The 24,607-nt window shown below is 43.1% G+C and overlaps 1 protein-coding gene across 1 annotated transcript in view; it reads left to right on the forward strand.

The window, feature by feature from the left end:
* CNTN5 (contactin 5) overlaps nucleotides 1-24,607 on the forward strand; it is a 2,147,338-nt gene that overhangs the window by 1,385,237 nt on the left and 737,494 nt on the right. The window contains exon 12 of the mRNA XM_078656993.1: nucleotides 14,106-14,242. Coding sequence (XP_078513119.1) covers nucleotides 14,106-14,242 — 137 coding nt within the window. The remainder of the gene's footprint in view (nucleotides 1-14,105; nucleotides 14,243-24,607) is intronic.

The raw sequence follows: 24,607 nt of genomic DNA on the forward strand, positions 1-24,607 counted from the left end.
GCCACACTCCATGAAATTATTAAAACTCTCTCTTACCAACACCAAGCTTAATTATCTCTGGTGACTTTAATGCTGACATTACCAAGAGAGGAGGAAAGAGTAGTCTACAAAAAGAGATAATTCTGTCTTGTTGTAACGACTTGAATAATATAGGTCTAACATTGCTGAGCGACAATTCATTGAAAAATATAATCTCAGTGCCAACTTTGAAAAATTCCAAGTGCCTCTCTGTAACTAATCATACTATCATCTCTAAGGTTTTGGCACCCAGTATCCTTGGGTATCACGTCGAAGCATGAGTTGAAAGCAATCACATTCCTCAAACACAGCTAAAGCCCAATAACCTCAATCAAATGACCACATCGTGCAATTTGAAAAAAAGTATTTTGCAGTCATCCAAACAGTCAGAAATAATGAGTTTGGCAGAAAATTAAATAAGATCTGCTCATTACGAATCTTACATGGTGGAAACTTTGCAGCTAATCTGCACATCATCCAAACAGTCATAAATAATGAGTTTGGCAGAAAATTAAATAAGATCAGTACATTACAAATCTTACATGGTGGAAACTTTGCATCTGAAATGCACATCATTATTAGAAAACTTCCCGGCCAGATCTAATCTAAGGGGTAGCCCCTTTGTATTAATTTACAACAAATAGTATTCCCATAAATCTCATCAATGAAAGAAGTCTCTAAATAATGCTGCAAGAGTAGCTCACTGTCAAACTTATCAAGCCACAAATAACAAACACAAATGCACACTAAAAACACTGAGATCAGAATATAAACTGACATTTAGAGGGGAAAAAGGGCACATCATGAGTTATGAATTTATTTGTTGACTGTACAATAATTAAAATCATTACAGTAAAAGCAATCGACAAGTAGAAAAATAGAAAGACTAAAAATAGTAAAAAGTTCAGTTTATGTTTGGTAAATGTGCCCCCCCCCCGGCACCCGCTCAATCAATCGGCACCTGGGTTTGTAGTTATAATCGTGTGCTCTTGCGCACGTTTGTGGGGACCCCAATGATCCATAGAAATAGTCTACTTAAAAAGTTAATAAGCTGCTTACCTTGGCACTTCAGTTAAAGTCCAGAAAATTGTGCAATCTTAATATGGCAGGTGAAGAGGGGCAAGAGCCTCAGTGCTTCTTGGGGGCCAGACTACTTTCTTCCACCGGATTTGCAGCACTCGCCACCGAAGTTTGATTGTATTCATTGGCAGCCTTTAGGGCAATCCTGATCTCATGCATGAATTTCCCCAGTCCTGCTAGGGTCGTCGGGATTGTTGTGGAGAAGCACAGGGCTGACGCTTCACTGCAAGACTTTATTCTGGTGGTAATACAAATCGGGTGCTGGAGTCGCCGGCGTGCGCTGTTGAGGTTGGTGCAACAGCATAGGAGGTGCAACCAAGATTCCCTCATGTAGGGGCACATCATGAGTTGATATCGGGTGAAACTACACTATGCCAGTAGTACCAAGAATGCAAAGGCGTTTTGGTGAACTTTCAGCAAATTGGTTAATGGTGGCTGTAGGCCAACAGTGCTAATATTACGGAATATGGTTGGGAAATGTTTATTTCTGGTCTATATGGAGAATGCCACAAACCCAAAATAGAGGATGACATACAGAGCCCAATACCAACTTTATTTGGGCAAAGTGCTCCTAATGATTCTATTGAGGGGATCGGGTGTCCCCACACATACATGTTCTCATCAACCAAACAAATATCTGAGGAATCAATTATTGTCTCCTTATGCAGTATCAGATCAAACGGAGTGCCAGGGTCTAATGGTTCCGAATGCTGTTTTTAAAGTAAAACCTGAACAGTCTGCACTAATACTGATATCTTATCCTCAAGACTTATCTGTAATCATGGCAAGGAAGTATTTTGCAACCCATTAGTAAGCATGGCCCTCTAGAAAATCCTGCAAATTGCCTGCTAATTGCCCTGACCGACATTGAGGCAAAGGTGTTTTTGCATCATGTTTAATCAAGGAGCTAGAAGCGTTGGCCACATTGACCAATGTAATTCCAATCTATCAATAGGGTTTCTGAAAAGGTCAGTCAACTTCTACAAATCAAACTGACTGTCTCTTACGTTAATGGCGGAGAAAGCAGTTTATAAAAGACAAAAATTATTTGTCTGCTTTGTTGACTTGAAAGCCGCCTTATATACCGTTCCACCCAGGCTGCTATGGTCTAAGCTGGCAGCATGGGGTGAGCAGCCAAACTACTTGATATGATTATTCTCTTAGATACCAGCACATGGGTCCAGGTGAAGATAGAAGATGGCAATAGCATGACTGGCAATTTGACCCCTGAAGCAAGGCTGTGTGTTAGCACCATGTCTCTTTAATCTCTACTTGGCCGATCTACCATTTCATCCTCATAAAGTAAATGCTCATTCGCCTAATCTTGCAGGATGTCTCATAAAATATTTACAATACGCAGGCAAAACCGTACTAGTCCGTCATACTCAAATAAGCCTCCAACGATTGATTGAGTCCTTTGATAAATATATAATAGTAAACCAGCTAAAGATGAATATAAAAAAAAATCATAATAATGATACTACGGTGCAATAGATCGCAGTCCTGAATATGGCATATTGGCAGAGTGGAACCTGGCACAGTCGGGACATGCAAGTAGATAGGAGTCACATTTTATGATAGATTATCATTCAAAGGCCATTTTAACACCATGATAAACAAAAGTGCTTCCTTTCTTTTGGTCTTTGGTAGCCTGCGTGACAAAAAACAAATGATGAACATAAAGATATTCCCTGCATTAGCCTACGGATCAGTAATTTTTCTCTGTACTGATGCCAATTTACTGGACCAACTACAAACTAAAACCTTTTTAAATCTGTAATCAGGACCCCAAAGAGCTGTGGCCCCACTGAAATTCGGTTGGAGTTCTGTCTACAGAGCCAAAAATTTGTAATAGTCTGCCTTTTTAAAACGTTTACACATTCTGTCCCTTTCTGATCATGGTTCCTCACCCAATCTGGGTTGGCAAGAATATATATGTCATGTCTTTGCAAGTGTCTTGCGATCTTATTTAGATGAGAGTCTTGACACTTTTAATTGCTAGCCACTTGGACTCAAGATGTAGAAATCAAACATCCACTTCTCAGGGGTTCCACTGCTACTTAGTCCTTTTAAACTCACAAAGAAGAACTTAACACAGAAGCTGGAATATAAAAGTACATTTTTATTAACCACAAATGAGTGAGACTGCGTCACACAGAAGCCTTAGCAACTGAATGAGGCAGTCTGCCAGAATGGTCTTACTTCACGTCTTATATACTCGTTATCCTGCCCCAGGCATGGTAGGGAGTTGTACCAATTACATTCCTAAAAAAATGGGAAATCTGGAGAGTCAGCAGGTGAGTAGCCTTTGGGCAAAACATTATAATTACATAGTTCACAAAGGTTAATCTGATTTAGATGGCACTGCATGGCATGGCATGATTACATGTACAGTATCCCAACCCAAAAGTTAATCATTAAGAATGTCCCAAATTCAACCTCCAAAAGCCGGACAAACCTATAATTGAAAGCATAACCCATGTAATGAAGAAACATAAAAAGAAACAGTAACAGATGATGAACAATATAAGGCATGTGCAAGGAAACTAAAAGTTAACGATGTCCTGAACATTGATTGGCAATCTCAGACAAAGATCGATCAGGGAAATTGGCTTTGCGAGGTCAGTTTCAGGTGAAGAGATCAGTTTCTTACAGTTCATTTCAGAGTCAAAAAGAAACCTTAGTTAATGTATACATGAACTAAGAAGGCCAGTCCACTTTTTAATCGCCAGGCTACCTTCACAGGCCTACGTGAGGGCAACACAAAATGGTGGCACAGAACAAAATGGAGTCAGACTCGAGAATTACAGAACCTCAGACCCTACTTTTGCCATTACGTAGGCAATAACCTAAGACTCATGTTAATCTGAATCTAGGTCTATATTGATATTCATTAGGTCGTCAAGGTGTTGCTGTAATATCATCTTATTATTCTCTACTTCTCTCGGGACAGGTCTCCGAACACACATAGTAGCACAAAGACTCACTTCTGGTGGACCATTTTTGGATGCTAGAGGCGGAGCCACTTCCTCTTCCATAGCAATTCAGTCAAATGAGAACTTAATTAACATTTACTTTATACAATTGCACTGGAATCGCTTGTGCAACTGTGCCCAAAGTCTGTTCAAAGCCTCTCTGGCAGGCTTCTATCGTCCATAAAATCTGCTTCTATTGTCTTCTTCCGCATTGGGCCTCTCGATTCAGGCCTCTTCATGAAAATAGTACTGTTTAGTTGGAGTGCCCTCCTGGCAAACACTCACAGCTGACTCGAAAGTCTCAATGTCTCAAGGCAGTGCACCAATATCTCTCCTCTGCGGCAGGCACTACAGATAGTGTGCTCTTCATTGATCATGGGCACAGATCATCTCGTGCAGACCAAAGTACTATTAATTTGAAAAGAGCAACAGACTTTCACGCTCAGCAGCACTTTCAGGCTCCAACACTCATTATTCAGTGTCAGAGGACGCTCAAGCTGCTCTTTCATCGACACCATAATGTAGTGCCATAGATCCTCCGGTGCACTGCCCTTCCGTTGGAGCAAAGAAAAAGAGGTGGTAGCCAAAAACTCAGGCCAAGGGGCTCAAGGGACCGCACACTGTCAGAGGTTACCAGCACATGACAGGTAGAAGACTCGAGCCTCAATTCTTTCGCTCTTTTGCACTGAAACTCTGGTTCAGTGGCAAAACCAGCTCCTCCTTCTTTTCTGATGTTCAACGCCTTCTGATGAAGCAAGCACAATACTTTGAAGATACCACTGATGGCACGCTGGCGATCGCTGTCCAGCCTTGCTACTTTCTGGGTGCTGGGACTGTAGGGCCAAGACGTCTGCCATTCATCTGCAGCTATCACTGATGGGAATTAGGCTTATCAGCGTTCTGCAGGTCATGACTCGATCCCGCAGAACCTAGTGACGTAGGAAATGTAACACAGTTGTTAGTTTCCTTCAATTCAGTACAAAAACAGTTCAGTGTTTTAACAAGGGGACTGCAAGCAAGTGGCATGCAATCTTCAAAGGAATGGCCATACGCCATGGGACTATTGTGATCTAAAATACACTGTCATTCTCATAGAATACATAGACAAAGGCAGTAGGCAAAACAGTGCCTCTAGCCTCTTCAATTGGGTTTCCATGTGAGAGCATATCCTCTACCATCTAAGGGTAGATAGCTACATGGGAATTCTATCTGAATGGATGTCCTCGCACATAGTGGCATCGTCTAATGGGGTAAACACATTTTATTTTCTCTAAATGATTACATATAGGTGTCCCTAAATTCCTTATCTAGAACACCTCAAAAGAGAAATCACATAATACAGATTATCAGGGACATGTATATACCTCCCTTTAATAATTGTGCATCAGGTGGACTATGCAATACAAAAGCTAATGATCAAAAATGTGGAAACAAAAGACAAGAACTAAAGAGTCCTAGTATTTCCATGATTAGAACACATCTGATCCACCAAAAATTAAAGCAGCAGAAAAAAGAAACTAAAAACCAAATTAGAATAGGCATTGAATCTGTCATATTAAAAAAAACAAAAATGTAAGGTGTCTCCTATTAAGGTGGAAAACTTGTCTTACTATAGTATTGAGTCAGTTAACCAGTCTATCACTACCCTGACAGTCAGACTGGAAAACATCGAAGTAGGCCTAAAGAAAATTCTTGAAAACCAGTCTGGTCATACAAAAGGGAATTATACATAATATGGGGGTCCCTGGTACATTACTGCAGTCTGGAAGTATGAACCTGAACAATACACCAATAATAATAATAAATGGGCTGACTAGTAAAAGGAATATGGAAAAAGGGAAATGGGACTAGGACACAGCTAAAATCCCCAATAACTAGACACAATGCGACATTGATCAAGGGGAGAAGCGGGAAAAAAAATCTATAGGAAGAACAAGAAATTACTCGGGCGATAGTCAAGTTTGTGACATAATACCAAGAGTATGGGTGATGCACAAAAGTCAAAATAGTACACAAATTTTAACTCTACCGCTGGCCCCTACACCATACACGGTAATCTCAGCTAATGTTTCAGTTCCTTTTTCAGGGAAAAAATGAAGCTTGGTTCCCTTTGAGGAACAAAGCCATATACTATTTAGGAAGCAGAACATGATTAACTAATGCAATATAGAAATTAGGTCACCCTGTACAAGAGTCGCAAATCTATAATTTCATCCTTAGGTCCAATCAAGGAAACATAAATCTAGGGCTGCCTGTTCTTTAAGGGAAGGGGGCAGTAACGTGACTAACTGCAGGTGACACACTTTGATCCTGTATATCTCTTTTATTTTACTTCAATACCATTATGGCCAAATTTGACATACACTGGTGAAGTGTTGTCTGTCTTGTTCACAGCATGAAAATATCATATCTGTGAAATTTAGTGTCAGAGCAAATTCACCCAACTGTAGTGCAGCGATATACATCGTCATGTAGAACCCTTCACACACAGGTGCACTTGTAATAGTATCAAAAGCAGAAACATAAAACAAAAACATGCATAAAATAAAAAACGCACATATCAAGCCATCAGATATACGTGCTGTATACCAACCACAAAAAGCATAGACAAATTACAATAGCATACGCAAATGAGCGGTGACGCACGCACTTCATGCACTGTGAACCTGCAGCCCAAAACTCAATATTCGGGACTGCTTAATTTGTCAGGCTTAAAATCAAAATTACACCAAAATTACACTTTCTTTTACTTTCCCTCCTTTTGACAGCAGATCACCAGTTAGTGGAGATCGGCTGTCAAATACAACTTACTGTGTCGCTTCTGAAACACAGGACCAGCAGGAACTATTCATAAAGGATAAAATGCAAAAACATGAGAAACGCACAAACATTTATTTTCAAAGAAGTCATAATAAAAGCACATCTGTTTTCAACATGCTGCTGACACTGCACATAATACACAAAATTTCAACTATAACCAACCATCTTTTGTAAACATGCTAAACCACCTTAATTTTAACTTTCCAAAAGTAAAACTCATTCACAGACACTCTGCGTGTTCCGTGCACCAACCCCCATTGAGACCCTGCCTTTTTTTTTTTTTTTCGTGGATGACCGGTCAGGAATGCACTTCTCGGAGACAAAGCCCTAATTTAATAGGATGCAGATGTCGACGTGAAAGCCTCACACAGTCCTTCAATAGCAAAGAATAACACCTCAGCAGAACATCTGTTTCCACTTACTCCTAAACCCCCACCGTACAGACCTTAAGGTCAAAGTCTACCTTGCGAGCTCCACGCTCCTCAACCCCCTCTCTCTTCCTCACTCTAAAGTTGACAAAGACAAAAAACCTTCCTAACTCTTTCCAACCTGCAATAATCAACCCTATTTAAAACTCATGTTATATATATTACTCCTTCTAGGGGCCACAATTTATTTATTCTTAGATTATTAAAACATTTACTGTGAAGAATTCGCAGAGCACAACAACACAACATACCAGCTTTAGAACAAATGCTTGTTACCACCCCATGCAATGGTACTCATTTCATCAACCTTAAATGGATGAACGTCTCAGTAGGTCCAGCTAGAGTTAGAACCTTCAACCCTGATATCAAACTCAAACCTCTGCACCGGGCACATTGGCTCACTAAGTCATTAAAAGCAACCCCAAATAAGAACAACCTGGAAACTTGTATTATACCTAAGTGTATGCATTTACTGAAGCTTTAGGCACCTTAAAAGCTACTCTAAATGGCAAGAATACTGTTTAAATAGTCTATTTTACCCAATTTCGACTTTGGTATTTGGGGCACTTAAAAATTAATATCCTATGATTGTGTTACATATTAATCATCCTCAGAATGTTCTTTACACATTGCAGAGATTGGACATTGGACATCTCTCATGTAAATCCTTAGAAAAATGAGTTTTTTCGCCTGCGCCAGGTGAAATTCCATGTGCAAATGTTCTCATTTTTGCTGTTCAACACAACTTAAATTAAATTTTAATGCTAGGAGGTCATAGTATGGGTAGTAAGCTTCATGAATATTAAAAAACGATTTTAGAGCACTTATTATTTTAAAAAATATATTTTTTTTTCATAATTAATAATAATTCCTTCTTCTTCAATAAAACCAATCATTTTTGATAATTCCACATGAAAAGCTGCATCCCTTGCCTATCATTTTTAGATGCATTCATTCACAAGCCTAAGCACAGAAGCCTAACTTAAAACATGGCAAATGGTTGTGCCACTTTTTTTTTTAAAAGGACAATTATTTTAACATTAAAACCGAGAATATGCTTACAGAAAATGCTTAAAGAGAAGAAAACCGCACTTGAAATGTCTTCCTGTGATACAAAATAATGAACCTTATATTGGTAACCTTTTTCAAAACAGTATTCTGAAATGCAAAGGTTCACCCGTGTTTAACTGGGAAAGTCCTTACTGAGTAAACATTCCTGTCTATTCGTAATTGCTTCATGTTGCTTACTTAGCGGTAGCAACAGCTGTTTCTTAGTGTTGAAAACGTGGGCACGGTGGCAGTCTTATTTAAAACAGCTACAAAACACACAATTACCTTTTGAGGCCTTTCATTCCAAGTGAATGTGAATTCTAATTTTTTGTTTTTTAAGCATTGAACAGTTTTGTACATGTGCACAATTGCTACTCTATAAATGAAATAACAACATATAGCTATTGTAGCATATAATATGGTTCATTTCTGAATTGTATTTCATTTCTAATTAATATTAATTAACTATCATTTTGCATAACAGACTAAAGACAACAAGAAAGACCACAAACACATATTGAGCACATTATCAGACATGTACAGAAAGGGGTGAAAACACTCATGACGCACAATACAGCGCACTTAACAACAACATTTCATAAATAGCGCCATCGCTATTCACGTTTAGAAGTTGCACTAATGGGAAAATCATATAAACTTTTAAACACACATTTAACCCACAGATCAACACTCAGAAAGGAAACAAAAGACAGCCCACAGACTGTACTTAAACCAAACCATTTGTAAATACTAGTTGTACGTCATATTTACAAGAAACACTTCTCAATAGTGTTCCGAATGACTGCAAAAACAGTCCAACAGACTGCTGCATGTCCAAGAAGCCAAAATACACTCAATTCACTAGCTTTGGCTGGCAGAACACCAAAAATCGCCCTGCATATCTCCATTCATAAAATTGCACAGAACAAAGGATCCTTGTTTGTATTATGTCCATATTTTAATTCCCTGGGGATACAAAATCACCAGGGAAGAAATATGTTTTTATACCTAAACCTATTTAGGTATTTCCTCTAAGGGAGTCGGCTAATGTAATTCACATCTCACTACGGTACCTTCCAAAAAAGCAACACATTCTTTGATGTGAGCTTGAAATAGGCATGCCAAAAATATTGCAGAATATACAATATTATACCCCAAGTAGTGCTTAAAGTACTTTTCGTACGTGCACCGTTCAAATTTTATACAAAGTAGAGAAAAGTCTCCTCATTACCTGCCTACACAAATTGCAATTCACATATACAAACCTATACAAATCCAAAGTTGGCCAACACAAATTCCGAAATTCCAAAGCTATACCAAACAAATGGTTGTCCAATTTCTAACTGGCAAGTTCTAAATGACCTAACGATCTTTTTTTGAAATACTCACCCCAAAAAGGTTCTCAGTCAGGAGTGACATCATGTGGAGGATCAAAATCAGGAAGATCAGAAATATACTGGGCTGCAGAGACAAAGAATCCCCAGAACCTCCGTGCACAGAGTACCTCCTTAGTAGAGTCCTGTCCTGTCCTCCTCAGTAGATTTCTGTCTTCTGACAAGATCACTCCCTCAGATAGCCACTTCTCTGATGAGGCCCGCGTTGGCCGCGCCATTTCTAGAAATCAAAAATCCACTTCTCAGGGGTTCCACTGATACTTAGTCCTTTTAAACTCACAAAGAAGAACTTGACACAGAAGCTGGAATATAAAAGTACATTTTTATTAACCTCAAATGAGTGAGACTACGTCACACAGAAGCCTTAGCAACTGAATGAGGCAGTCTGCCAGAATGGTCTTACATACTCTTTATCCTGCCCCAATCATGTAAGGGAGTTGTACCAATTACATTCCTAAACAAATGGAAAATCTGGAGAGTCAGCAGGTGAGTAGCCTTTGGGGTTTTAGCAGGATATGGGCAAAACATTATAATTACATAGTTCACAAAGGTTAATCTAATTTAGATGGCACTGCAGGGCATGGCATGATTACATGTACAGTATCCCAACCCAAAAGTTAATCATTAAGAATGTCCCAAATTCAACCTCCAAAAGCCGGACAAACCTATAATTGAAAGCATAACCCATGTAATGAAGAAACATAAAAAGAAACAGTAACAGATGATGAACAAGATAAGGCATGTGCAAGGAAACTAAACGTTAACGATGTCCTGAACATTGATTGGCAATCTCAGACAAAGATCGATCATGGAAATTGCTTTGCGAGGTCAGTTTCAGGTGAAGAGGTCAGTTTCTTACAGTTCATTTCAGAGTCAAAAAGAAACCTTAGTTAATGTATACATGAACTAAGAAGGCCAGGCCACTTTATTCGCCAGTCTACCTTCACAGGCCTACGTGAGGGCAACACAAAATGGTGGCACAGAACAAAATGGAGTCAGACTCGAGAATTACAGAACCTCAAAGACCATAAACAAGGAGATATTTAAGATCATTCTAAACTTAGTGAGAAACGTTTTATCTTTTACAAAAGATAAAGAGGCTGTAACAGCAAAAAGGCATGCCTAGACCGTCATCAATTCATTTGAGAAATTGAGCTCCAGCCTTACCTACGATCTTATATAGCAACACATACGAGTGGCGCGTTTTTCAAGTTAAGACTCTGTAGGTACCCAACCAAGGAAGGCACACCCAGGTGGATGCAGCAGTCGCAAACAAATTGTTGCAGTCCATGTGGATATGCCAAAGGAATACTTTATACACTTAGGGGCCGATTAGGATGGCGGTTTTTCCGCATCCTCCGGGCCGGCGGAAGTGTCCGCCGGCCTGGAGGATGCGGAAAAACCGTGGCGGAGACTCCAAAGACCCACCGCCAAATTAGGATGGCTGGTGGGTCTGATAATCTGTCCGCCGCTTTTCCGCCGCGGTCGGAAGGCGACCGCGGCGGAAAAGCACTAACATGTCTGGCGGTGTCTATCAGACACCGCCAGGCATATTAGGATGTCTGAAAATATATGCTTTTCCGCGGCGGCTTTACCGCTGTGGAAAAGCATACGGACCTTCACTTTGGGGGCCCGTTGCGGGCCCCCTGGGTGAAGGTGGGGTGGGGGGTGCACATGGGGGGTACCTATGGTACCCCCCTGCATTTGCGTGCACAATGCAGCAGGCACCGCGCGGTGCCTGCCGCTTTGTGCACGCAAATGCTGTGCATGGATTTTTTACATTGCGGCGGATGCAGCTTGAAGCTGCACCCGCCGCAATGTTAGTGATAGAGGATGTGACCGCCACCCTGGCGGTCACATCCTAATTTGATCGGAGGGAACGCCGCAGCCCATGCGGACGTTCCCTCCTCCTCAGGGGTCGCGGACGGACTCAAGTCCGTCCGCGATCCTAATCGACCCCTTAGTTTGCATTTACCCTCCACTACTACAAGCACATCGGAACTGTGATGAAACCATTGTTCATTGCTGTTGCCCTGGGAGTGAGAACATGCCGCCAAGCTGGTATTTTCTGCCTTTATGGAAAATCAGTCCCTCTTATCTGTCGCCTTAACCAGTTTTATTTTGGCGGAAAACCTGTTTAAATTGTTCTAGCTATTTTTACTGCTTTCGTAGCAAAGTGATCATTGATTCATTTTGCCAATTTCTTTGTACTATTTGAATAAGAACAGTTTTACAAAGGGATGGTATTATTGATGCACTTTAGCTATACTTCGTACAGTTTGAAGAATATGAAATATCTATGCTTTTATGGTCCTTGAATGTTCATTGTTTTAGTAGCGATATGAATATTCATGTACTTTAGTGATATTATATACTACTGGTCCACTGACAGTTCTGATGCACTTTAGCGATACTTTGTACAGTTTGAACAATATCTATGCTTTTATGGACCTTGAATGTTTATTGTTTTAGTACCAATATGATTATTCATGCACTTTAGTGATATTTTATACTATTGGTCCAATAAAAGTTTTAAATAAACATTTTACTATTGATGCACTTTAGCGATATTTCGTACTATTTGAGCTATGTTAGATATCAATGCTTTTATACATTTTGATTGACTGGAAACAACTTACAAATGTTTACATCCATTTATGTACAATGTTAGGCCTTGCTCGGGGATATGAAACTCCAATTGAACTCCATAGAATTTTTTATGCCTTATGTTCATTGTAATGCTTTTTATTAATCAGAAAATAAAAAATGTTACTCACTATAGTCCCTATAGTTGGTTTGGTGCAACAAAGCAACAAGAAGAGAGTATAGGAATAATTTAACTATTTAGAGATAAGACTGTCACAGTCTAATGTCAGACTAAATTAATTAAAATTGGCATCAATCAATCAGGTGTTTGTTAAGTGCCATTACTCACCCGTAAGGGTCTCAAGGCGCAGAGGGATTGGGGAGGGTCGCAAGTTCCAGTCTATCAAGGAGGGGGTCTGTCTAAGAGCCAAGTTTTGAGGTTTCTTGCGAAGATGGGGAGCGATGTTATCTGTCTGAGGTGGAGCGGAAGGTCGTTCCAGGCTCTGGCCGCGCAGAAGGAGAAGGAGCGGCCTCCCGATTTAGTTTTTCTGGTGCGGGGAACCACAGCGTAGGAGAGCTGGGCTAATCGTAGGGTCCTTTGGGGTACCTGGAATTTGAGTCAGTTGTTCAGGTATACTAGTCCGGTGTCTTGAAGGGCCTTCTGAGCGTGGGTTAGCATCTTGAAGGTGACCCTAGCTTCGATGGGGAGCCAGTGTAGTGTGCGCAGGTGCTAGGAGATGTGGCAGTGTCTTGGCAGGTTGAGGACCAGTCTTGCAGCGGTGTTTTGGATGTTCTGTGCCCATGCACATTTTGCATGGGCAGTGCCTCCCAATTCAAAAAGAAGACTTGAAAGTTGATAAAAAAGTTGAAGAGTGCAAAAGTATGATGGCTGCAAATACTTGAATTAATCATAATTAAGTTCAATTACTCTAGGCATGCTCCACACAGCTATTTTGCTTCTCTGTTCTGTACTTCTTGTATTGTTAAGAATTCATAACTTAATTTATAATGTACTATGGTGGTTCGTATACCCTTGTATGATTTTTAATGAAATCAAATAAAAGTATTATCACACACACCTATCTGTTCTGCTACAGAATGAATTAACAATATGCAATGAACATTTTGATCTTGACCGAAAAGGAGTAGTTTATACCAAACTACCAGACATTCAATACAACAAAACCTCATGTGTTTTGACCTTCACATGCCTCATCGGTCAAATGTGGCATTAGGTGATTTACAGTGATCACTGAACCAACATCTGGGTGCAGCAACACCATTAAGCTTGACTAACTAAAAGCAAATATGCAATAAATTGAAATTACTATATTAAACTAAACAAAGGATCAACATAAAAACATTTGTAACTTGACAATTCTCCAACGATTAATAACCTAGATAAACAGTCTTTTAAGATAAGATGTTAGCTCAAAAATGTGTTATTAAATGTAACTAGCAAAGTAAGTATTTTAGAAATAGGACCAATGAGATCGTAAAACGGGCTATAAGCATTCTATTGATTTTGCAAACCTACAACTGGTAGTAATGACTTTGAGGCTAGATAATTTGTGATAGACATGATGATCTGCTATTGATTGCCCCTAAATCCTCAAATATTCACCAAATTCCTTAAATAAGAATTAACGTAAGATCCTCAATGAATTTAGGAAATATTTTGCTTGTGGCAACTTTTATTAAACACTAAAAAAAACATTTTTCCTTTTGCAATAATGTGGTGCTTCTTTCTGCAGCCCGCCCACATTGGGTTGAAAAAATCAATGATACTCAGTTAGACAGCGGAGATCAGCTTCGATGGGAATGTAAAGCCACTGGAAAACCAAGACCCTCTTATCGCTGGCTGAAGAATGGAGAGCCTCTCCAATCACAGGTACAATTTTAGAGAATGTTAAAATGGTTTTATTATTCAATTTTTTTACTTTGCATCCTTGATGATTATTGACTGAAAAAATGCTTTGAAGCAACCTATAGTGTCTTTCTCAGCATCACATATACACATGAAGCATGGGACAGTGATATCTATGTATTTTCCAACACACAACGATTATGGTTTAAAATCGGGTATTATGCATTAAATGTAATCATCACCACTCTGAGTAGTACAGGAGTAGTAAATGCGTGGATTGTATTTTATTTGCAGTTGCTCTGTTATCGGTTCACGTTTATTTTCACTGCCATGCCAAAGGAAGGTGTCTTTTGTTTTGCTAATAATCAGCACCATGAGACTTCTGTAGGGCTTAGCATGACCATCTCGTGAGGAATAGCAGGACTCTCATGGTACCACTGATCAAACTTCACCCCCAGGGTACTGCGAGACCATGGAAATCCATTTGGGTGAATCTTAAGTAGTGGTAGTACCACAAAAGATGAAAAAAATAAAATAACGTGTTGTAGGGTCTGTGGGGGATTTGAGTTTGTGGGGTGTTGCAACCTAATTCCTGCTGCACACTGCCAGAAAGCACATGCAGCAAGCAGTTTGCTGCACACTGGGGGGAAGGTTCGCCACATGCAGCTAGGAATCGTGTGCAGGGGCTGGCCATAAGGTCAGGCCTTGCATCCAACTCCTGTGTGCAGAGGTGGGAGTCGGCTGTCCACAGGTGTTTAGGCACTGTGGGGTGGTGCTTGAGCTCCAGTGCCTTGACACTATCACATCATCACAAAACAAAAACCTGAAATGTGAGTTGGGGATCGGCAGGCGATGGGAGTCTATGGAGGTCTAGGCACAGGGTGTGTCCAGGGGCCAAGCCCTGAGAACAGCCGCCTACATCGAAGGGCCTTTGACTGTGCACAGTGGGGCTTTGGCCACCTGCATAGGACATGGCCAGGGATAAACTGTGTTGCAATAGAATGGCTGGCAACATAAGACTACCAAGTCAACAAAAAACCTTCCTGATTAATGCCTTTGACAATGCCTTTGAGGTAAAAAAACTACTTATAAGCTGACAGTTATTATTAATCAGCATTTGTTAAGCGCATAGCTACCCACTGGCATCCCAGCGCTAGTGACAACAGCAGACAGAGTTAGGGGTTCTAAGACATATTCTGGAATAGCCAGGTCTTCAATTGCTTTCGAAAGGAAAGATGACGGGCTGTTGATCAAATATCAGCTATTTAGTGAGTTTGTGAACATCGTTTATTTTTTAATTTAGGGTCGCTTTTGTTTGTCTGACCAGTTTTGCCCAGGTGTGTTCAGAATCAGTAATGTAAAAACGTTGGCAAATGCAAAGCAGTGCTAAAACACTGTACACTAATTTGTTCTAACACATTTAGCTATGTTTAAGACCAGCATGGGACTTCAGACTTCCATTCCTCAGGTTTTAGCAAAATATAAATGCTCTTAAAACCATTCTCTTCAAGGCAGATCGTTGTGGTTGGTTGCCAGTCATTCCGATGACTCCTAGAGTAGGCTCAGACACATCCACTCTTTTAACTGGGGTTTAACCCATACTCCCAGTGCAGCCTCTTTTGCAATGAGATTGGCTTTATATTGTGTTATTGTGATACTGTGAAGTATTGCATATTAATAACCAGGAAATTATGCAGTACCTGTAGTAGTACAGCCTGTTCTTTCCAGTACTCTATGTGGTTATTTATCTGACACACTATGGAGAAAAATATTTTTCCCACTGCCATAAGCCAAATATGACATGTGAACAGATCACACTTAATGCTGTTTCAAATATTTAAACCAACTTTTATATTTCAAAATCATTTATAGCATATACATTTTTTATGGAGTTCCTTCCAACATGGTTGCTCCAAAAAGACTGAAAAGAGAAGTGTGTGTAGAGGTGCTCACGTGTGTAGTAAATAGTGATCAGAAAAAAGAAGAAATTATGTAATAGTAGTTCCCACGGTATTCACTAATTAACATTAATGGCTATGAGAAAGGAGGTGGCAAAAATCCCGAAAAATAGGTCGTAACTAAATACCTATCAACAAGGCACTTGCGGCATAAGGAATAAGACATTTTGAGAAAGCGGGAGGGAGGGGGGTATCTTATGCTACATAAAAGGGGGTGGTGATGAACAGAGTGCCTGAATTAAGCAGACCACTCTTACCCAGTCCAAAGATCAGGGCTTGATCCATCACCGTTTTTTAGCTCACTGCACCATCCCAGCTCAGAACTTGGCTATATGCAAATTAGTCTGTTCCTGTCCCAGTGCATGATGGGAACAGGGCAAACCAAACTACCAAGCCAATTCTTGTACTGGGAAGGAAACAAGCTTCCGGGGACCGGTTTCTGCCATTTCAGGCGTCTTCGGCCCGGCTTGCTTGAATCCTGATGGTGCAATGAGCAAGGGACTCACATCTGAGTATACCCTTCCACGCTTATGGTGGACAAAATGATTCAGAAAAGGGGGTGGTGATGAACAGAGTGCCTGAATTAAGCAGACCACTCTTACCCAGTCCAAAGATCAGGGCTTGATCCATCACCGTTTTTTAGCTCACTGCACCATCCCAGCTCAGAACTTGGCTATATGCAAATTAGTCTGTTCCTGTCCCAGTGCATGATGGAAACTGGGCAAACCAAACTACCAAGCCAATTCTTGTACTGGGAAGGAAACAAGCTTCCGGGGACCGGTTTCTGCCATTTCAGGCGTCTTCGGCCCGGCTTGCTTGAATCCTGATGGTGCAATGAGCAAGGGACTCACATCTGAGTATACCCTTCCACGCTTATGGTGGACAAAATGATTCAGAAAAGGGGGTGGTGATGAACAGAGTGCCTGAATTAAGCAGACCACTCTTACCCAGTCCAAAGATCAGGGCTTGATCCATCACCGTTTTTTAGCTCACTGCACCATCCCAGCTCAGAACTTGGCTATATGCAAATTAGTCTGTTCCTGTCCCAGTGCATGATGGGAACAGGGCAAACCAAACTACCAAGCCAATTCTTGTACTGGGAAGGAAACAAGCTTCCGGGGACCGGTTTCTGCCATTTCAGGCGTCTTCGGCCCGGCTTGCTTGAATCCTGATGGTGCAATGAGCAAGGGACTCACATCTGAGTATACCCTTCCACGCTTATGGAAGGGTATACTCAGTGCTCCATCAGGATTCAAGCAAGCCGGGCCGAAGAGGCTGAAATGCCAGAAACCGGTCCCCGGTAGCTTGTCTCCTTTCTGGTGAAGAATTGGCTTGGTAGTTTGGTCTGCCCTGTTCCCATGATGCACTGGGCCAGGGACAGACTAATTTGCATATAGCCAGGTTCTGAGCTGGGATGGGGCAGTGAGATAAATAACGGTGATGGATCAAGCCCTGATCTTTGGACTGGGTAAGAGTGGTCTGCTTAATTCAGACACTCTGTTCATCACCACCCCCTTTTCTGTATCGTTTTTGGCCACTATAGGTGTGGCAGGGTATACTCAGACATGAGTCCCTTTCTCACTGCTCCATCAGGATTCAAGCAAGCCGGGCCGAAGAGGCTGAAATGCCAGAAACCGGTCCCCGGTAGCTTGTCTCCTTTCTGGTGAAGAATTGGCTTGGTAGTTTGGTCTGCCCTGTTCCCATGATGCACTGGGCCAGGGACAGACTAATTTGCATATAGCCAGGTTCTGAGCTGGGATGGGGCAGTGAGATAAATAACGGTGATGGATCAAGCCCTGATCTTTGGACTGGGTAAGAGTGGTCTGCTTAATTCAGACACTCTGTTCATCACCACCCCCTTTTCTGTATCGTTTTTGGCCACTATAGGTGTGGCAGGGTATACTCAGACATGAGTCCCTTTCTCACTGCTCCATCAGGATTCAAGCAAGCCGGGCCGAAGAGGCTGAAATGCCAGAAACCGGTCCCCGGTAGCTTGTCTCCTTTCTGGTGAAGAATTGGCTTGGTAGTTTGGTCTGCCCTGTTCCCATGATGCACTGGGCCAGGGACAGACTAATTTGCATATAGCCAGGTTCTGAGCTGGGATGGGGCAGTGAGATAAATAACGGTGATGGATCAAGCCCTGATCTTTGGACTGGGTAAGAGTGGTCTGCTTAATTCAGACACTCTGTTCATCACCACCCCCTTTTCTGTATCGTTTTTGGCCACTATAGGTGTGGCAGGGTATACTCAGACATGAGTCCCTTTCTCACTGCTCCATCAGGATTCAAGCAAGCCGGGCCGAAGAGGCTGAAATGCCAGAAACCGGTCCCCGGTAGCTTGTCTCCTTTCTGGTGAAGAATTGGCTTGGTAGTTTGGTCTGCCCTGTTCCCATGATGCACTGGGCCAGGGACAGACTAATTTGCATATAGCCAGGTTCTGAGCTGGGATGGGGCAGTGAGATAAATAACGGTGATGGATCAAGCCCTGATCTTTGGACTGGGTAAGAGTGGTCTGCTTAATTCAGACACTCTGTTCATCACCACCCCCTTTTCTGTATCGTTTTTGGCCACTATAGGTGTGGCAGGGTATACTCAGACATGAGTCCCTTTCTCACTGCTCCATCAGGATTCAAGCAAGCCGGGCCGAAGAGGCTGAAATGCCAGAAACCGGTCCCCGGTAGCTTGTCTCCTTTCTGGTGAAGAATTGGCTTGGTAGTTTGGTCTGCCCTGTTCCCATGATGCACTGGGCCAGGGACAGACTAATTTGCATATAGCCAGGTTCTGAGCTGGGATGGGGCAGTGAGATAAATAACGGTGATGGATCAAGCCCTGATCTTTGGACTGGGTAAGAGTGGTCTGCTTAATTCAGACACTCTGTTCATCACCACCCCCTTTTCTGTATCGTTTTTGGCCACTATAGGTGTGGCAGGGTATACTCAGACATGAGTCCCTTTCTCACTGCTCCATCAGGATTCAAGCAAGCCGGGCCGAAGAGGCTGAAATGCCAGAAACCGGTCCCCGGTAGCTTGTCTCCTTTCTGGTGAAGAATTGGCTTGGTAGTTTGGTCTGCCCTGTTCCCATGATGCACTGGGCCAGGGACAGACTAATTTGCATATAGCCAGGTTCTGAGCTGGGATGGGGCAGTGAGATAAATAACGGTGATGGATCAAGCCCTGATCTTTGGACTGGGTAAGAGTGGTCTGCTTAATTCAGACACTCTGTTCATCACCACCCCCTTTTCTGTATCGTTTTTGGCAACAATAGGTGTGGCAGGGTATACTCAGACATGAGTCCCTTTCTCACTGCTCCATCAGGATTCAAGCAAGCCGGGCCGAAGAGGCTGAAATGCCAGAAACCGGTCCCCGGTAGCTTGTCTCCTTTCTGGTGAAGAATTGGCTTGGTAGTTTGGTCTGCCCTATTCCCATGATGCACTGGGCCAGGGACAGACTAATTTGCATATAGCCAGGTTCTGAGCTGGGATGGGGCAGTGAGATAAATAATGGTGATGGATCAAGCCCTGATCTTTGGACTGGGTAAGAGTGGTCTGCTTAATTCAGACACTCTGTTCATCACCACCCCCTTTTCTGTATCGTTTTTGGCCACTATAGGTGTGGCAGGGTATACTCAGACATGAGTCCCTTTCTCACTGCTCCATCAGGATTCAAGCAAGCCGGGCCGAAGAGGCTGAAATGCCAGAAACCGGTCCCCGGTAGCTTGTCTCCTTTCTGGTGAAGAATTGGCTTGGTAGTTTGGTCTGCCCTGTTCCCATGATGCACTGGGCCAGGGACAGACTAATTTGCATATAGCCAGGTTCTGAGCTGGGATGGGGCAGTGAGATAAATAACGGTGATGGATCAAGCCCTGATCTTTGGACTGGGTAAGAGTGGTCTGCTTAATTCAGACACTCTGTTCATCACCACCCCCTTTTCTGTATCGTTTTTGGCCACTATAGGTGTGGCAGGGTATACTCAGACATGAGTCCCTTTCTCACTGCTCCATCAGGATTCAAGCAAGCCGGGCCGAAGAGGCTGAAATGCCAGAAACCCGTCCCCGGTAGCTTGTCTCCTTTCTGGTGAAGAATTGGCTTGGTAGTTTGGTCTGCCCTGTTCCCATGATGCACTGGGCCAGGGACAGACTAATTTGCATATAGCCAGGTTCTGAGCTGGGATGGGGCAGTGAGATAAATAACGGTGATGGATCAAGCCCTGATCTTTGGACTGGGTAAGAGTGGTCTGCTTAATTCAGACACTCTGTTCATCACCACCCCCTTTTCTGTATCGTTTTTGGCCACTATAGGTGTGGCAGGGTATACTCAGACATGAGTCCCTTTCTCACTGCTCCATCAGGATTCAAGCAAGCCGGGCCGAAGAGGCTGAAATGCCAGAAACCGGTCCCCGGTAGCTTGTCTCCTTTCTGGTGAAGAATTGGCTTGGTAGTTTGGTCTGCCCTGTTCCCATGATGCACTGGGCCAGGGACAGACTAATTTGCATATAGCCAGGTTCTGAGCTGGGATGGGGCAGTGAGATAAATAACGGTGATGGATCAAGCCCTGATCTTTGGACTGGGTAAGAGTGGTCTGCTTAATTCAGACACTCTGTTCATCACCACCCCCTTTTCTGTATCGTTTTTGGCCACTATAGGTGTGGCAGGGTATACTCAGACATGAGTCCCTTTCTCACTGCTCCATCAGGATTCAAGCAAGCCGGGCCGAAGAGGCTGAAATGCCAGAAACCGGTCCCCGGTAGCTTGTCTCCTTTCTGGTGAAGAATTGGCTTGGTAGTTTGGTCTGCCCTGTTCCCATGATGCACTGGGCCAGGGACAGACTAATTTGCATATAGCCAGGTTCTGAGCTGGGATGGGGCAGTGAGATAAATAACGGTGATGGATCAAGCCCTGATCTTTGGACTGGGTAAGAGTGGTCTGCTTAATTCAGACACTCTGTTCATCACCACCCCCTTTTCTGTATCGTTTTTGGCCACTATAGGTGTGGCAGGGTATACTCAGACATGAGTCCCTTTCTCACTGCTCCATCAGGATTCAAGCAAGCCGGGCCGAAGAGGCTGAAATGCCAGAAACCGGTCCCCGGTAGCTTGTCTCCTTTCTGGTGAAGAATTGGCTTGGTAGTTTGGTCTGCCCTGTTCCCATGATGCACTGGGCCAGGGACAGACTAATTTGCATATAGCCAGGTTCTGAGCTGGGATGGGGCAGTGAGATAAATAACGGTGATGGATCAAGCCCTGATCTTTGGACTGGGTAAGAGTGGTCTGCTTAATTCAGACACTCTGTTCATCACCACCCCCTTTTCTGTATCGTTTTTGGCCACTATAGGTGTGGCAGGGTATACTCAGACATGAGTCCCTTTCTCACTGCTCCATCAGGATTCAAGCAAGCCGGGCCGAAGAGGCTGAAATGCCAGAAACCGGTCCCCGGTAGCTTGTCTCCTTTCTGGTGAAGAATTGGCTTGGTAGTTTGGTCTGCCCTGTTCCCATGATGCACTGGGCCAGGGACAGACTAATTTGCATATAGCCAGGTTCTGAGCTGGGATGGGGCAGTGAGATAAATAACGGTGATGGATCAAGCCCTGATCTTTGGACTGGGTAAGAGTGGTCTGCTTAATTCAGACACTGTGTTCATCACCACCCCCTTTTCTGTATCGTTTTTGGCCACTATAGGTGTGGCAGGGTATACTCAGACATGAGTCCCTTTCTCACTGCTCCATCAGGATTCAAGCAAGCCGGGCCGAAGAGGCTGAAATGCCAGAAACCGGTCCCCGGTAGCTTGTCTCCTTTCTGGTGAAGAATTGGCTTGGTAGTTTGGTCTGCCCTGTTCCCATGATGCACTGGGCCAGGGACAGACTAATTTGCATATAGCCAGGTTCTGAGCTGGGATGGGGCAGTGAGATAAATAACGGTGATGGATCAAGCCCTGATCTTTGGACTGGGTAAGAGTGGTCTGCTTAATTCAGACACTCTGTTCATCACCACCCCCTTTTCTGTATCGTTTTTGGCCACTATAGGTGTGGCAGGGTATACTCAGACATGAGTCCCTTTCTCACTGCTCCATCAGGATTCAAGCAAGCCGGGCCGAAGAGGCTGAAATGCCAGAAACCGGTCCCCGGTAGCTTGTCTCCTTTCTGGTGAAGAATTGGCTTGGTAGTTTGGTCTGCCCTGTTCCCATGATGCACTGGGCCAGGGACAGACTAATTTGCATATAGCCAGGTTCTGAGCTGGGATGGGGCAGTGAGATAAATAACGGTGATGGATCAAGCCCTGATCTTTGGACTGGGTAAGAGTGGTCTGCTTAATTCAGACACTCTGTTCATCACCACCCCCTTTTCTGTATCTTATGCTACATAGACAGATGTTATGTTTGTGTACAATGAATCTAAGAAAATATAACGACTGAATAACAAACTTCCCCCCATTCCGATAGCAACAGGGGTTAGGACGCGGAGACACCTGCAGCCAATGAATCACACGATGCCCACAACCTGGTTCCAAGGGAACCAGGTAGTCTCACTAGATGGTGGAGGGGCGGGGGGTGCAGGGACAGGGGGGGGAATCCATAGGGGTGTCAGGGGGAGAGGGGAGGGTGGGGACAGGGACCAGAACTTTCACAAGGGGCACAAGAGGGCTTGCATTTGATCTATCTGGTAACTTTGAAAGATATGGATGACTAAATTAAAAATATTTTCATTGAATATATGCGGCCTGAATGATATTAAGAAAAGGCAGAAAGTGGCAGAAGGGTTTAAGCTGTCTGCTGCAGATATCATATGTCTCCAGGAGACTCACATTGAGGGATCACCGCAATACCTACTGAAAACACTTGGATATAGACTCATCTCTGCTACATCTCAGGGGTCACGTACAAAAGGGGTAGCCATTTTGGCAAAAGGAGGGGGGATCCAGTTCTCGCATTCAATCGCGGATAAATTTGGGCGATATGTGATAACCGAGTGCTGTTATAATAAAGGGAAAAGCAAATTGACATTATGCACCGTTTATGTTATGTTATGTTATGTTACGAGTTTGTTGAAGCGCGACAGCTGCCCCAGCAACGGGGCGTCCCGGCGCTGAAAACCATAGCATAACCTACTGGGTAGAGGGGGGGGCGGCTGAAGGCTTAAGGCAGTGGGAACAGGTGGGTTTTTATAGCCTTGCGGAAAGCAGACAGATTGTCAAGGCAGCGGATGTTCGGGGGAAGGGCGTTCCAGAGTTTTGCTCCCAAAACTCTGAAAGAGCGACCCCCGACATGGCAGAGTTTCGTGCGGGGAACCACAACCAGATGATGACCTAGGGAGCGCAGATTGCGCTGGGGGGTGTAGGGTAGTAGAAGCGGACGCAAAAGTACAGGGCCATCTGTTTTGAGGATCTTGAAGGCCGTGGTGAGGGCCTTAAATTGGATTCTAGCTTCCACTGGGAGCCAGTGGAGTCTTTGTATGGTGGCTCTAACAGAGCATCTTCTTGGAAGGCCGACAATAGCCCTGGCAATATTAGTGCCATTATTAGTGGCAATATTAGTGATGATCAAGATCTCCAACGAACTGGTACATTGGCCCCTCCCTGTTATTGTCTGTGGAGATCTTAACATTCATCTACCTGGTGATTGGCTATCTGACCCAGGCTTTGGTTATCATGGTAGGAAACGAAAAGTATATCAATCTCTGAAAGACTTGTGTGTACTCCATGGATTAATAGATGGGTGGTCAGAGACATACCCGGGAGATCCTGGTTATACTTATTATTCTCACCCTCACTCTAGGCTTTTAAGACTGGACTACATACTTATGTCCTGTACTTTAAAATCAATTTGCCAAATAAAAAAACTCCCGAGAATTCTCTCGGAACACAACGCACTAGAACTTACCATCACAGTGGGGGCTGATAGACCCACAGCTACTAGTTGGACGTTTGAAAGAGCGTTATTGAATAACGAAGAATATTGCATGCATATGAGGAACTGGATTCCGGCCTTTTTGGAGGATAATCTGGAGTCCACCTCAATAGAAACTGTTTGGGATACTATGAAGGCATGTGTCAGAGGTGAAACTATGCGATTTTCCTTCCAACGTAACAATATAGAAAGACAAAAAATGATGTCCTTGGAACAAAATTTGCGGAGAGCGGAAGAAGGTCTGATCAAGGCAGTACAGGATGGCGAGTTGACAGACAGGGAGGTGAACAAGGTGGCAATTGCTAAAAACTATATATCGGAAATTTTAATTGAGAAAGCAGTTGTGAGAGCAACTACCTGTAGGGAGACTATATATGAATTGAGCGAGTAAGTGGGTCATCATTTGGCGGTTAGAACCCGGGAAGAGACATCCAGTACTCTAATTAAAGCAATTAATGATCCTGCGCTTGGCTTGAAGGCGGATCCGGCAGATATTAGAAAAGCCTTTCAAGTATTTTATCAGAAGTTGTACTATG

This window comes from Lissotriton helveticus, chromosome 8 (assembly GCF_964261635.1).
Source record: "Lissotriton helveticus chromosome 8, aLisHel1.1, whole genome shotgun sequence".
In the NCBI taxonomy this organism is placed as follows: Eukaryota; Metazoa; Chordata; class Amphibia; order Caudata; family Salamandridae; genus Lissotriton; species Lissotriton helveticus.